At 41.2% G+C, this 16,264-nt stretch overlaps 1 protein-coding gene and 1 pseudogene across 3 annotated transcripts; both read right to left on the bottom strand.

Annotated features, from left to right (window-relative positions):
* Positions 1 to 3: 3 nt before the first annotated feature.
* LOC103316763 lies at positions 4 to 13,687 on the bottom strand. 3 transcript variants are annotated; one of them, XM_031926287.1, is made up of 6 exons: positions 13,365 to 13,687; positions 13,141 to 13,273; positions 11,575 to 13,055; positions 11,360 to 11,502; positions 450 to 5,270; positions 4 to 215 (listed from the first exon to the last, which is right to left on the bottom strand). In XM_031926287.1, exons 3-5 carry the CDS (start codon positions 11,940 to 11,942, stop codon positions 4,909 to 4,911), a joined length of 873 nt encoding a protein of 290 aa, XP_031782147.1. In that variant the 5' UTR covers positions 11,943 to 13,055; positions 13,141 to 13,273; positions 13,365 to 13,687; the 3' UTR covers positions 4 to 215; positions 450 to 4,908. The 3 variants fall into 3 exon arrangements, with proteins under 3 accessions (XP_031782147.1, XP_031782148.1, XP_031782149.1); XM_031926288.1 differs by lacking the exon at positions 13,365 to 13,687 and having other exon boundaries at positions 13,141 to 13,338; XM_031926289.1 differs by lacking the exons at positions 11,575 to 13,055; positions 13,141 to 13,273; positions 13,365 to 13,687 and adding exons at positions 9,259 to 9,541; positions 9,609 to 9,741 and having other exon boundaries at positions 11,360 to 11,468.
* On the bottom strand, positions 13,008 to 15,744 carry Or209PSE (odorant receptor 209 pseudogene; annotated as a pseudogene).

The following is a 16,264-nucleotide window of genomic DNA, read 5'->3' as shown; positions in this document are numbered from 1 at the left end:
ATATTCTAGGATGATATTATGTATTTTACTACTCGCAGAATATATAATATATCTTAATGATCTTGATAAATGTAGTACAGATAGAAAGTTTTTATTTCTCGTGAATAATATATAGTTTTTACAAATATACAAATCGTAGGATTCGAATCGATCGACGTTCATCTTGCCCAGAAATATCCTAGTTATACATCCAAAAATACGTCGACGCTCAGTATCTGTAACGTAAATTAAAACTTAATAGATTGAATGGAGATTATTTTTGCCTCCTGCATACATATAGGTACTATAAGTAATGTACTAGAACTATAAAATATAACTGATGCGCTAAAAACGAATATTGGAAAAAGGCAGCGCGACAAGTGCCTTACTATTTTATACAGAACAAGATAATTGAAAGAAATATGAGATAACGAATTTTTCATACAAACTTGCGATAGCATAGCATCTACCTCACAAGACGATCCTTCGAAAAAACGTCTCCACACCTGACTATTCGCCTGTACTGTGAACAAATGTCGATTTCTTCTTCTTAGCCACGGACTTTCCAATAAACGCTCGTCCACTTCTTGCCCGGCCGTTGTCTCTGCCTCACTGCGTCGTACCTGCACCGCCTGCACCGTCGAGCTCTCCGTTTGTTTCTACCTCTCGGCGTCGCTCTCGAACTGGGGATGGACCGATTTTCCGCATCTCCCACATGTGCAAATGATGAATAATACATGCGTCATAGGTATAATTATCGAAATTATCGGTACACAAAGCGGTAATTTTCCATATGTAAATAAATATCGTAATTTGCACCTATAGCTGATAATGGTATATTATAGATACTGTAACGATTTAAAATTTGTATTTTTTGTTTTCGTAAGGTGCTTCATCTCATAGGGTCATTGCTACGCGTCTCATTCGAACGTGGATCTTAGTAGCATAAGTTACGATCGTTGGGTGATGATACAAGCAGTTCATAGCGCGAGCGAAAGCAAGGTATGTTAAGCATATTTTATTCGGCACTTAATAATCCTTCATCAATTGCATGCGAATCACTATTCTGCACAACGTTGTGGCCGCTGAACTGTCTGCATAAAGCCTGCATATAACAATCATCCAAAACCCAAAGGTATATAAAGAAAGAAAAAATTCGAAGCCGCGCTCGCGAGACAATGCACAGCGTTTTATTAATACACATAAAATATAAGGCGCTTATACTGCTCTGCATTCCTGAAATAGTAAAAATAGAGCTTTTTTCCCCTATCTCCCTCTCTATATCTCAGTCCCATACGTCGAGGCGATCCATTATTCATCGTATTTTAGAAAAGAGAGCACACAGGGCGCGTTGCGTCAAAGCCGTATTTGGTAGACTGCCAGATTTTTAAATTATTTGCGTTTCGCGCGCCGACGATTGTCCGATCGGCCGCAGTGGAATTATGCATATGTATGCGTGTGCCTGACTATACACCGAGAGAGAGAGAGAGAGAGAGAGACGGCAGTAATTTACGAATTTATTTTTTGTTTGAAATATACCGGCGAATATCTCTTTGACCCTTTTATGTGCTTTAATGTACCGTCGCGGATTATTTTGGCTTCGCATAAACTTAGTCGCTAGTTTGACACCCGCGTACACTGCAGCCCGCGCTTTTATGCCGTCATCAAATCAAGCCAAATGATTCGACCAAAGTCGTAAAAAAAAATCCGTAATATTTTACGAGTCATCTCAAGACGCTGTGCGACTTCTGCGAACTACGTTAAAGAAAAAAAGTATACGCACTTCTTGTAAACTACGTGTCCTTATACACACACACCACCACCTTCTACTCTGCAGTTAAGGCAGTAAAGATTGATTGACTTATAAAACTCGCGCGCGCGCGCTCTTTGAAAGTGTAATCACTCTATTCCGCGTTACAGCCCCGGCAAGAAAACCAATTTCCGGTTGATTTTATGCCGCCGGTGTTTATAGTCGATCCTATCGTCCCGCTACTCAGTGTTAAAACTAAACGCGGCGCTTGATGTAGATGCGAATTACGATCGGTTCCTTTCGTAAATATAAATAAACGAAAAAGAAAAAAAAAACATCGCATAGGAACACTTCTCGGTCGATCGATCGATTAGCAACGTCTCGATGAAAGGAAGAAGAGGGCTGATAAGCGCGAGAAATCGTCCATTCGAGTTCTTATTGCTTCCGAGACGTCAGCCAGCCATCAGCCGATCAGACAAGCCGAGATTAAGGATAAAGCGGGCCGAGTCGAGGATCTTCTGGAGACGCGAAATTTATCGCCTGCGCGCGCGATGAGGCTTTTCTTCCTTTCCTGCGATCTTGCGGTGAGGACCACCTGACGTACAGGCTGAGAATCCGATGACTATACATCTATCTAACTTTGCCCGTTTGTCAAAATTCACGCAAATTGTTTACCTACACAGCCACGTCGTCATTTCCTGTACTTCACAACAAGTCTAACTCCCGCGAACGTACACACAGCATTTCGGCAGCTAAAAGCCTCCCACACACTCTTCAGAGCTCGTGAGCGTATAACCTCGTTTGCCGCGAAGTCGCGCGAAAAGGGGTTGGGACGGGAAAATCGAGTTTCCCACTACTGCGTCAACCACGTGCGCAACAGCTCTCGGGACGCTTATTTTTGCGCGACGCAGCTGCACGATGCCCGGAGGAAATTTTCGCGGCTGAGGAATTTATGCGGAAGCGCGAGACAGATTCATAAACATCAGACGCGCGAGGGACGCGTGAGGAGAATAGTCGATTTTGCGCGGGATTTCGCGAGAGGTTTTGCATGGCTATTTTTGAAGCTTCCAATTCGACTAATCTGCTTTAAAGTTCTGCTTCCAATAATAACGCACTTTCGAATTCTCATCGTATACGTTACGCGGTTCGTATAATTGCGACGTCAATTAGTGTGATAACGTCGGACTAAGTGTGTCGCGATATACCGAGAATAAATTTCGCTGATCGAGATTGAGGTCGCTGTGCAAAATTAACGGGATAAACAAATTCTTCAAAATAACACCTCCGATCAACACTACGAAACTGCTAAACTTATCATCGCACCTTCCGAATTAGCCGCGGCTCACCTATCCGCCGACGCGAGCATCGACCGCATAACGCGCGACGTGCCGAGGATACTACATATTCGAGGAGGAGAAGAAAAAAAAAAAGACGTATACGTCGGGAGCGAGAAAAAGGACAAGTTCGTGAGAAAAATTTCATATCCTTATATACGTTTGAGTCCCTTTCTCTTCTCTCGGATCCATTTTTACGGCACACGGGAGAGACACAATTTCATCGAGACTGACACACGCTCTATACGTGTATGTGTGTGCGGGAGGCGAAGAAGAAGAGAATAATATAACGCCGAGTACAGCGAGTCTGAGGTATGCAAAAGACGTCGAAGGATCGAGGTAAGGAGGCTTTGTTAGCTGCAGCAATCGGCTCTTTCGTTTTTCCTCCTTTTATTGCGTGCGAAGATTCTGCAGGGGATTATTTCGTTCGTTCGTTATTTAGGCTCATATGTTTAAATTGATTACTGTATCAGGGATTGTTTTTCAGGAGGCATTAAAATTGACCTTTTGAATTTTAGCCGCGCTTTTTACGCTCCATAGGCTATAAATATTTGCCTTTCCCACTGCGCGAAACGACGCTTTTACGAGCGCTCACATCGGTGCGTGCGGCCAAACTCCGAATCGAAATCCAAGCTTCGAACTTGTCTCCGCGTTTCGCATAATCAAACCAAAATCTTCTCGGGAAACTCGCGAAATAACGACGTTATCGTTCGATCAGCCGCGCGCTACGCTTTTCCCTCAAAAATCCCAATGCTCCTCCACTCGAATCCATCATATCGGAAACTTTCAATCTCGGCGACTGCGTCGTCGGCGAAAAAAGCTCGGATCAATCAGCGCATTCGGCTATTTATCTCCTTTCGAGAGAGAGAAAGAGAGAGAGAGAGAGAGAGCAAGAGCGAAAAAAGTATAGCGGTGAATTACGAGCGCTTGAAAGTGCCGTCGATCTCGACGACTCGGCTTTGTGATTTTCACAGCCGCGAGAATATAAACTCCCTCACGCGCGCCGGTTCTATTTTGTCGCGCCCGGAGACGCGTGTCGAAATGCCGAACAATTTTTGCTCGAATCGAATTCCGAGGAAAGATGCTTTAGGGATATGGCTTTTTTAGTTGGTATTTAATCACGTTTGAATATCGAAGGGATCAAAGTGTTCTATTACCAGTGATATTGAATCACGCACAAAATTAATTCAATTCGATCTCATTTATATCATTAAACGAACCTAATAACCGTTTAAATTTTATATAGACTTTACTCTGACCTCTCGAGCAAATCAATGCGTGTGCGACCTGCTGATCGAGTGACTTTTAACACGAATAACTAGACCCTCGTATTATACTCATTTCCAAAGCGTCAATTTTCCACTTTTCAAACGCATAAGCCCACGCGATATTATATACCAATTTAACCAAGCATCTTCGGCTTCTCGCTCGATCCACACAACTGCGCTCATAAAAGCTCCGTGCAAAGACCCATCCCGAGTGATTTATTCGCGTCTGCTTTACGGGCATTTTTACGACGAGGGCCGCAGACTCGCTCTCCTTCTTTTTTCTACGCATCTTCTGCCTATATACTCGTGCCTATTGGAGAGCCTACGTACGCCGTCAAACGTAATCTATATCGTCGCATCAGTACTCGATTCTCTGCGGCGAGAGAATTCCATCCGCGTCAGCCTACGGCGATACCGATGCTATTTAGTGTAAAACAGAGCGGCTTTACCACCCGCGTTTATTAATTAAACAAAAGAGCCGACGAACGAAAAGCGTTCGTTTCGATGACGTAACAAACTTTTTTATTCCGCGAGCGCTTCTTTCACCGACTGTTCCTTTATTTCTTTCCTCCACTCGCTACTTTCTCCTCTTCGTACTACTTCTGATGAGCGACCGGTAAGCCAGGCGAATTGATTTATTCTCTCCCTTGCGGCGGCCGGTAATCCCTCGAAACGAAATTAAAAATCGTACGCTGCGTTGTTTAACCGTGATCTTCAGTGAGCGAGGACTCGTCTCTTCAGCGTGGGTATTTCTGGTTTTTCCTCGAGGCGCTAGCTCGTCCCAGAAAATCGGCCTCATAGGGTAGGATTTGTCCTGATTTTCATTAGGATGGCGACTCTTGAGGAGAGCCAGGATTGACAGCACCAGGAAGTAGACGAACTCGAAGGCGCTTATGAGACTGAAGCCGATTAAGACGCCGCAGATGCCGCCGATGTTGCCTGCGAACGAAAATAAAAAGGATTATTATTACGTTAATTATAAATGTGTCATTTTATGCCTTTGAATTATACACTCGCTGAGAGAAATAAGGAATTATGCCATCGTTAATTCACAAGAGAGCTAACGCGCTATGCTCGTCCTACGATCGCGAAATATTTAAATGTGGCCGCAGAGCATCAGCTGTCTATAATCAGGCAAATATTATGCAAAAACTTGGCGAGCTAGTGAGTGAGTGAGAGGGAGAGAGAGAGAGAGAGAGAGAGAGAGAGAGAGAGAGAGAGAGAGAGAGAGAGAGAGAGATGAGTCTGACGACGGCTGGTCCCTGTTGGCTCTGTATATATACTCCTGCGGCTTGTCGTCGCCAGCTTGAGTTTGTTCCCGAGAAACTTGGATTGAAAACTATTTTTAAGAGGTTTTTTACTTTTGGTTCGCGTTGCGAGAGTGAAGAGTGAGTAAATCCGCCTAAAATCCCTCCGTATAATTCACCGACCATAAAGCAACGAAAATAAAAAACTAACCTGCATCGAAACGAGACTCGACATACAGTATCAATTCCTCCTCGCACAAAGTGTTCGCGCTGTACACGAGGGACAAAAGACGCGTCGTCAATGAATGGAATAAATTTGGGCCGCTGTTGCGTTTGCGATGCAAAGTTCCGCCGCTTCTATATATATATATATATATATATATATCTTTCGCAGAGGAAGCTTTTGTATACCTCACTCTATTTTTCCTGCCCCCGCGAAAACGCACCGGCTCGTATATTATGGAGCTCGATTACCTCTATATAGGCAGGCTGTTTTACTTTTTTTATCGTCGTTTTTCATCCTACATATCCCGCACCTTTTTTCCGCTATTTAATCCATTCGTTTTTTCGGAAGGGATATGCACTCGGGGTATACGCAGTACCGGCTGATGCTGAAAGGGGAGCTGGTTTATAGAGCGGAAAGCTCTCGCGTCTGCGGTATATTTATATATGTATAGTGGGACATTGCGGGCCAGATGCATGTTAATAGAGTGATATTTATTGCGTTATTGGACGTGGGATAGCATTTGTTTGTTTTTGGAGAGCCGACGCCCGGTGACGAGAGACGTATTCTATACGCGGGATTATATTGCTTCGAGTGTGTAATTGATGGCTGGATGAATATTTATCCTGGGATGTTTGAGGAACCTTTTTTTCCTCTTTTATTCATTCGACGCTGTACACTGCACCTGAACTTATCAACTACTGTCAAGCATCGGCGTAAATCGAAAAGCTCAGTGCGACTAAGTAAAGGGATAGAGCTTAAGCCCGACTTGAGTCCACATTCGTAGTTGCATTATGCAGAAACAGGCGAAACGTATCCGCTCTGTATTGTACCGTTCGACAGAGAAGGAGAGGAAGCTTAATGCACAGCGGGCCTATAATCTTGCCTTTGTGGCTTAGAAATCGAAATGGAGGATTCTTGCTGAATAGACTGCTGCTATTGTGCGTTTATTAGCTACTTTGTTAAAGGAGTATCAACTCGCTGTAGTCGGGCAACCGTAAGAGTTATTCCAGATTGTATGCGATAGTGAAGTTTCTTATGTTTCATCAGTGGAAACAACTTGACAAGGAGAAAAAACACGCATATTAACTCTAAGTCTGAATTATTAAAGGCCCTGCAACGATCCGAAATATCACCACGTAATTGCTCACCTGAATCGCAAGATTCCCAGTAATCTAACCTAACCAGGCTTGAAGAGCACAGAAAAATACGCAAAAATATATAGGTAAGATTCGAGCCGATGTTTCGTCCCTTAGCAGAAACTGCCCAAAGTTCTAGTCTACCTATGTATATACCTTACCTATACATATAGGCTTGAAGAGGACGGAAAAACACGAAAAAAAAAGGTAGGCTAGAACTTTGGGCAGTTTCTGCTAAGGGACGAAGCATCGGCTCTAACCAAAGGCTCGAATTCGCGTGTTTCTTGGGGTGCACTTATAGGGTTAATCCAAGATTTGAAAAGAAGATGATCCTGATGAAAGCGGCGTGAACTTGGCGACGACATCGCGAGTTTCGGAACATTATGAAATGGATTTCTTTTATTAGTCAAGGCGCCTAGTCCTCCCGAAAGGACTTGGCTAGCGTCTATCTTGAGCCAAGTCCTCGCGGAGCTGCTCCCTTCGAATCTTCACCACCGGCCTCGTTCCTTTCCATTAATCACTCGGAGCTTTCTCCATCGTGCTTTTCTAGCCAAAAACGCGAGGGATGGACTTTATAATAACGGAAGAATGTTGCAGGAGGAATAGCAATTCTTGCAGCGCAACGACCAAGACGCGTTACTGATCACGTCGACTCCTGGTCGTTTCTCGCGATGTCGTCCGGCAGCACCGACCACCACTTGGCTGTGAAAATCGATGCGTGTATTCATTGTACTTTTTAGTTTTCCACGCGAATTTGAATTTCCCTCACATTTGAATCTGTGCAGGCACTATTTACATCCTGTGCGCGCAATAATCTTTTTTCTCTCAAAAAAAAGCGAATGCATAGGCGATAAAAAAACTTCATTCGAGGCTCATCAGCTCGGCGCATCGAAACTTTGCGAAATTAATAATCCCACTCGCATCAACTACTCGATACGTATTAACTTTAAAAATTCAGGTTACACGCCATCGTATTCCAGGAAACTGTTCGTCGTTACATATCCCTTTGAGAGGAAACTCCATAACCTTCGGCTAAGCAGCCTGTAGTTAGTACGCGCGTGTAGCAGCTGAGTCTATCTCTCGAAAACTAATCAGAGTATATACACACGAGAGTCTCCACTGTACTCTGAAACTTTAATGCGATGAACGCTAGTCCCTTCGTAATCGGCCGTCCTTATTCCAGAAAAAAAAAATTAAATTAAAATGAAAACCAGCATAAGCTCGTGCGATATCCGCTTTAAGCGTTAAAGGAGTCTCGCTGCAGGACTCCTCTCTCTCTCTCTCTCTGTGGGTATAGAGAATGTGTACGTGTGTGTGTGGCCCGACGAGCGAAGTAACGTTATTCGTTACAGATCGTCCGCTGCACTTTCCCGTAATTTGAGAGTGAGGAGGAGGGCGGGAAATTCAATTAGGCCGCCGACGAGGGATGGTGGAATTAGTTTGATGCTCATTTTTGCTGCTGCATTCTTATACTCTGCCCTGAATGTGTGTATGTGTGTGTGTGTGTGTGTGTGTGTAGCGGAGAGAAGGAATTCACTCTCTACAGCTCTTGATCGTTCTTTTTTCGTCTGTAGCGTAGTATATGTTCGAAGCTTGGATATAGAGCAGCTCGTTAGTATGAAGATTGAGCTGAAGAATTAACATCTTGCGAGACTGGCCGCGTGCGATTCTATAGAGGTGATGTAATCGCGCGCTGAATTATGCTGGAATTCGCCGACAGATTCACGATTTTTCATAGAATAAATTATTCCTCGCGTACAATGCACGAACATTAACTAATAGCTAAATTCCACGAATATATTATGCACTTCTCCGTTATTCCATCACTACTCGATATAGGGGTTCATTACAAATGGCTAATTATTATTAGCCCGGCATAGGTGCTCCCGCGCATACCATTTACCTTTTTACCGTTAAATAGCGCGCCAATGAGAGGCATACCGCACTCTCGGATTATACAGCCCCGCGCATTTTAGCCACATATCGCGGACCGATAAATTTTCCCCGCCGCGATTTTAGAGAGAATTTGGCTTTTCACTAGCGCCAATAGCAGCTCTCTCCCCGGGCATTCGAATGATTTTTAATTAATGGCGCTGATTAACGAGCAGCGTCGATGATTAAATCGCGATTGGATTTTTCAGAGTTTCGCCAATGATTTTCTCGAATAAAAAAAAAAGATCTAGTTATCGCTGTAAGTGCCGTTTCAGCGGAATAAAGCCAAACACGTCGTGCTCTCGTCGAAAGCAGTCATTCAATCAGACGCTTTATACCGAGGGGGAAAAATCGAAGGAAATAGAACAAGAAGACAAATCGCTCACTGCGCCTGGGATACACGAAGGGTCGACATCCGCACGTCGCGTGTATGTCGTTCACTCGGCAGTTGACGATGCAGTCGCTGTACGTGTAGCTGTCGTAAAGGGCCGCGGCGTCGCTGTGGAAAATGCACTTGCGCTGCTCGATGTCGACATTGTGCACCGCCTTCTCGCTGAAGAACGAGTCTCCGTTGAGCTCGAGAAAGTTCTCGGTCTGAGGTGAGATCAGAGCGTCGGAGACTCCGCCGGACGTGTTGTCCGGGTAATCGCTCGGGCTGAAGATCGTTATCTGTGGGTGTTTTACGAGGGGAGAATCGTTTTAATCGATCCGTTTGGTTATGCTAGTTGGATTATACCTTCCAGCCGCTGACGGGCAGTATCGGGAACAGGTAGTCGTCGAGGAAAGGCTCCATCAGAAAGGACAGCCCGTTTACTTTTCCGAGACTCTCGATCTTGTGCGCCTTGTGGACTGGGCTTTTCTGGCCTTGTCTGCGAGAAACCCGAAAATAAGAGCGTCGATAAACAAGATCGTCCATCTCCGTGGCGTAGTTGAACACGCAGCAGAAACCGTCCTGGGACTCGCGGAACCTGAACGGTTCCGAGCAGTTGGCGATATATTTGTTTTTCTCGACTAAAAGCGCGCCCGCTTATAATAACCTACGCGAGGCGACGAACAATGCGAGCTCACGGAAGCAGAACTGGAACACCTGCCGTGTTCATTGTTACTCCGTGATTTACTCTGGCCCTCCCTCCCACCCTCGGCACAATGCGCGAACACGCACACGCGAAAATGTACGCGCCCTCGTGGTTATGCGGTTAACGTGTGCACAAATCGCCTTTCCAAATATTTATCGTCCCGAGCGCTCGCGCCAATTGAAATTCCCTCTCTCTCTCTCTCTCTCTCTCTCTCGAGCGACGCAGCTTTTTCTATAAGATTAGGTGAGAGTCGTCCTGGCGTGAAATGACGGTGCGGCTAGATAGAGATTCAGAGGTGTGTACAGTGCTTGGTTACGCGGACGTTGATGATATTAATTTGTAATTGAAAAGTTTCCGGGTGCTTTACTCGGCATACTGGACGGCGAAACGTTTTCGTGCGCAGCTCTGATGAGGATGTTGCGCGCCGCAATCACCGCGAATTTGCATTCTCATTTATATAAGTTAATCGGGTTGTGCGGCTACATGGTTCTCTCACTCTGCGCTAATTACTGCATTATGTACACGATTATGAATATTTTCTTGGGATTAATCGTCGAATGCGGCGTATTACGAACTGATACGCGAAATCGCATTAAAAATAATTCAACATTGATGGTATCTCGTTACATCGTGTAATAGCTATTACCCTAAATTATTCTTTCATATCCAGCCCTCAACACAAAGCCCCATGCACGTGCCTCATCAAAACAACAAATTATTCCTCATTTATCAAAATTTCCTCGGCGTACATTTTCGTCGTCGTCGTCGTTTTTCGCGGCGAAATTGCAATTTGCGCGAATTTCCCAGCGGTAAAATATAAGTAGCCCCGCCGTAAACAAAAAAGCCAATATCAGCCCGATATTGCGAGAGAGCGGATGGCGTTCAATCGAGCGAAACTTTTGTGATGCTTTAAAATTCAATTAGCAGTTGCCGACCGCGTGGGCCGCGAGTGGGCGGACTTTGAAATTTTCGAATTTGCGAGCTTACATTCGTTCGGCGAGCCTGAGAGCGGCTTTCCGACTGATTCGCTTGATGCTGCATACGGCCACCGCTGCGAAACAGAGATAACGAGGCTCGGTTATTTTGGCTGAAGGATCGTTTCGTTGGCTTTTAATTGTGTAGGCTCGGTTCTTTGAACAATTTATGATAGAGGAAAAATGCAGGCGAGAATATTCTCTAATAGTTATTATCGCGAATATAGAGCTCCTCTCACCAACACAAACGCTTTTCAAACGTGGTCCCTGGAAATCGGTTTTTCTGACTCGCTGACTCGTGAAAAGTGAGGATTTGCGATAACCCCGACGTCGATTTTTACCTTTAAAATACGTCCGCCCGTATCAGGAAGTCGCGTATAATATTCGATATTGGTGTCGAGTATAGAGAAAAATTTAAAAAAAAAATACTCAGTTACCGGGTAAGTCCGGAAGATTCGAAGGGTAGTTATCCGAGTCCACCACGGTCACGACTGGCGTGTGTTTGAAATCGTCCAAAACGTTGCAAATGATCGCTCCCAGTGTTCCAACCATCACCAGATGCAGAAGAATCCACATCACCCTGAAATAATAACGTCACCTTAATAAAAGGAAAAAAAACTTTCATCGTAAGGTATAACGAAACCAATATCACCTCTTGAACCACGTGCGTTGTCCCTCGGCGATATACTTACAGCCGGCGAGGCTAAAGTAGCCGCAGTAGCGTTTCAGCTGCTCCAGCAGAGGATTGAGCTTTCCCCGACTCTTGGCCTCCCCCGTATCCAGCCAAGCAAGTTTCATCCCATTGCCGATCTTGGGCTCATCGCGCGCAGGTTTTTCGCGACCCGAGATCATCGCGCAGCATTTCGGTGACGTTATTCCGCCTAGCCTTTGAGGATATTGAAGCGTAAGCCTGTCGCCGGTATTACACGCTTCGACTTTGATGCCGCGTATTATGTGAGCTTCTGCGGATACTACTCTGCGGCGAGTGATGGACTGAAAAGGTGTACGAGCTTTGATCATGTCTTCTCGTGAAATATCATCATCAATGCTTGGAGATATAGCTTACCGCTGTATTCGCGTCATATCTCTGCTGGAGAACGCAATCAAACTATTTCAACTCCAAAACACACCGAAACGACCACTCGACGAAAACTTCCTCACGCGTACGATTCGCGGACACTTATGAACCAGTGATGCGAATACCTCGTGACCGTCCGGCGACGATCGATTTCTACGGCGGAAAATGCGCGATTGCCTTCGCGAACGGTAATTTGTTCCCGTCGTTTTTTTTTTTCTCGTGGTAAATAGCGACTGGATTGATTAATGGCAAGCTTATCGAACACGCACCATCGCACGTGGCAATTGGTTGCGATCACTGGAATTACAGATCGTTGGGAGATTTGGATTGGTCAATTTAAATGTATAGGTGTGATCAATTAGTGAAGCCAAGGTCTCGATTTATCTTCAATTACTATCACGGAAATTGTCACTCACCTATTAATCTCAAAGTATAAAAATAAGCGAATAGAATTTTGCTATTTAACAACGTCAACGCTTACCAACTTCGTTATTCGATTTAAAAGCTTCTCGTTACCGAAGATTTCACACTATACCCTCTGCTAATGATGGAATCGACGAAGTATTCGAACCTCATTGGCGCTACCATCAATGGCCTTTATGACAGATACAGAAAGTGCATTATCGAGTGATTCCAACGAAAGCATTGAAAGTTCCCTCGTGGTATAATCACCATCAAAGCTCACGAATACGACGTTCAAACGGCAATGTTGAAGCGTAAAAGGACATATCGACACTGGTTGTAAAACAGTCATAATTCGCAGCGACGATGTTATTGTCGCTGCTGTAATGGCGACGTCGTTATTACCCGAAGAAGAAGGAAAATCTACGTTGTTATCGAAGAATTGGTATAATAGGAAATGAGAAGGAGGGATACTTCCGCTGCGTTATAATCAGGAATGAAATGGAAGGGTGAGTATAATCTAAGGCGAAAAGAATTGAGAGTCAAAAAGCGATAGTGTAAATTTTATTAGGTGCGTTTTTAGATATACTAGGTATTTTTCTAAATTAATTTTGAGAAAATACTGCAAAGATCGATAACCCGACTTTAAAAAGCTTGAAAAAATATCAATAAAATTATAAGTTATGGTTAAATTAGTTTAGCCTACACCTATATTATTTTTATCGTAAACTAACGAACCTTTCCATATGTCTCCAAAGATATAACAAACATTCCACTAGCAGTGATCTGACATTGTCCGAAACTTCTTAGCATCATGATGCTTATTGTCCTCTTTGACTGTTTTGATAATTTATACCATTTACAACTGTAACTAAAGAAATGGTTATTCTTTGTTTGGTAATATTAAAATAACTTTACATAATTATACGCATCAATATAAATTGAGACTTTTTACAACTTACTAAAAATTAAATAACGACTCACTACTGTCTATAATTTTTTGACCTGGCCAAAAAATAATAAAAAAGTGTGTTGTCAATCCCAGGAATGATAGTCCGTATCTTATGAGATCAAATATGTCATCTATATTTTTACTTATCTAAAATATTTTAAGTCGTGTAAGAAGATACTTATTATTATAATAATTTTAAAACACTTAATATTCTACAGACACATCTAAGTAAAAGGAAAATAAAACCATCACCACAAATAATCCTGATCCAACCATCACACTATTAAGTAAAAGTACAAAAAGATAAGTAGTACCAAAAGAGCGATTAATAATTTTAATGTTGCTGTTAAAATAACTAAGTAATAAGTAAGATGTACATCAAGGAATACCTCACATTAAAATTGTGATCATACTTTAGAGTTACATTATGTAGGTCAACTGCTCCACGTATACTAGTAAATATTTTTTGATCAGCATCATTAAATCTACCAAGGCAGCAGTCTACGCTTTTTACTATTTTTAAAAGCCTACTGAGACGGAGTCTAAACGATAAATTCATAAGTTATTAAAATTGATTATTTCGAGTTTCGTGATAATTTTCACAGAAACTCACTCTATAATCTTAAACGAGGCCATTGTGTGCTGCACCAATTGAAAATATGTTAGTTCATGAGAAAAGGTAACAATGAAGGCAGCGCCGATCATGAAATATAATAATAAATATAATTGATAAAAGTATTTTTCTTGATCGACAAAATATTCAGCATAAAAAGGAAGCTGTTTTTGGTAGTTTGTTATGTTGGGGTTCATCAGATATTTCATCAGCGTTAACAACATTGTTACTGTTTGAAAATATATACTGATAGAAGCTAAAAGAACTATATATTTTCTAGATTGTTTACAAAATTATATCAAAAGTCCCTGGTAGAAAGTGGACCATTTTTGTTAACTACATACTTGTGTATCTGATAATAGTTTTTAATCCAGATGTAGCATACTGCCTTAATATCATTATTTCTTCTTCGTCACTCGTATCTTTCCATTGTACGAAGATTTGCTCGTAAAACCTCTTTCTCTACAAATAATTTATTTGTTTATTAGAAAAAACTGAAGTTATATGCTGGGATAAAAAATAAAACAATTTTTACCTGCCTTTCATTAAAATAAGACAGTAAAGGTAAGAAAATAGTTGAATTATATAGAAAGATATTTGTACCGAACCCTACAAAATGTTTTCCTCTTTTCATGGATAAAAATCATCGGAATCTTTAAAAAATGTTGAAACAAGTTTCAGTTATACAATTATTAACGTTATTTGTCTTAATTTTACTTAAACACTCTTATAGCTTGGGTCACCAAGGAAAATATTCTGTCGATTCTCATAACAAAATATTTCTTACAAGCATAACTAACATCATTATCATATTTACAAAATGTATTAAACGTATTATCATTTTTTTTATTTGATTTTCAAATGGCATGGTGTGGGAAGTTCTTATCCTTAAATAATATTTAAATTTATTATTTTTCATGATAATTGTTCTTGACATGAGTGCGATATAAAAATAACTTTTTTCAAATTCATATAAAACGTTCATTTTAAAAGTACTTATAAGAAAGATTGTTATTAAAAATAGGTTTTAAATATAATTATTTGTTATTCTATATTTACCATTAATTCTGTAGGGAAATGAGAATCTAATTTCTAATAAAGCAAGTGCTATAATAGGAGTGCTAATCACAGTAACAGATGATTTTTTTAAATATTATATGTTATGTTTTATACTATGTCGAAGCGCAAGATATCTCTGCTAACTCTATTCACTGACTAAGCTCGGATACGTATCTTTTTATTAAAAAAGAGCATAAAAATTAATGCTTTATATAGTTTTCTGCGAAAAATTTGAAATTAACTATTTCATAATTCATACTGCTTTAAACTTACATTATGCGCGTTTGAAATGAAGAAAATAAATGTTTAATGTTGAAATTATTATTTTAATAATTGGCTCTCGAATATTATTTTCAACTATGTTTTATACAATCAAGTGAAATACGTTAATCCGGATGCATTTATTTTTCTCGGTTGATTACAAATACGTTGATTAAAAAAATGACAAGATCATGTCATACATATCGCGCACATCTCTGACGCCAGTCACTGCAGCGTTTAGATTTATTTGTTAATTTATAAATTACTGGCGTTTTTAATGCAAGAATTAAATGAAAGTATTACTCACAGCAACTAATATGATCATCATAATATTTCCAAAATGCATTGAACGAAGTATCACGTTTTTCGTTTGATTTTGAAATGGCCAACAATCAGACACTTTTTACAATACAGTAACTGCTTGCTAAGCATAATATAGGAAGTACTTGTCCTTGAATAAAATTTCAATGCAATATTCGCTTTGTTAATTTTGGGTATCATTCATTGCTTACTCCGAATAAACGTCCAAGTGGTTTCTTATTCTCAATCACCGATATTTACAAAAGTGAGTACACAGTAAATTTTTTCCTCAATTCACCCTGACCGTAAAAAATATTCGTATAAATAGTTTTTTTAACTGAATTAATTTATTTATTATTAAATTTTTACCATCCAGTACAAACCAAAAATTTATTTTCTGCTGTGTGCAGTTCTAAAGTATAATATTTCTTTGGTAACTTTATGCACTGACTAAGATTAAAGGCGTATTTTCTGGATGAAAAAGCGCACCATAATCGATATATAATTAAGTTTAGTTTACCCCTTTCAAGTTCTCCGCAAAAGAGTTAAAATCAAGTATTTTATAATTTATGCTACTTCTACCTTACTCACTTCGCATCAAAAGCGAGGAACATCGATTTTCAGCGTTGTAATTAATATTTAAATTGACTTTGGAATATAATTTTAAACTAAGTCTT

Source organism: Nasonia vitripennis, chromosome 3 (genome assembly GCF_009193385.2).
Source record: "Nasonia vitripennis strain AsymCx chromosome 3, Nvit_psr_1.1, whole genome shotgun sequence".
Taxonomy (NCBI): Eukaryota; Metazoa; Arthropoda; class Insecta; order Hymenoptera; family Pteromalidae; genus Nasonia; species Nasonia vitripennis.
The sequence above is the reverse complement of the archived record's forward strand: the minus strand, read 5'-3'. Positions and strand labels throughout refer to the sequence as shown.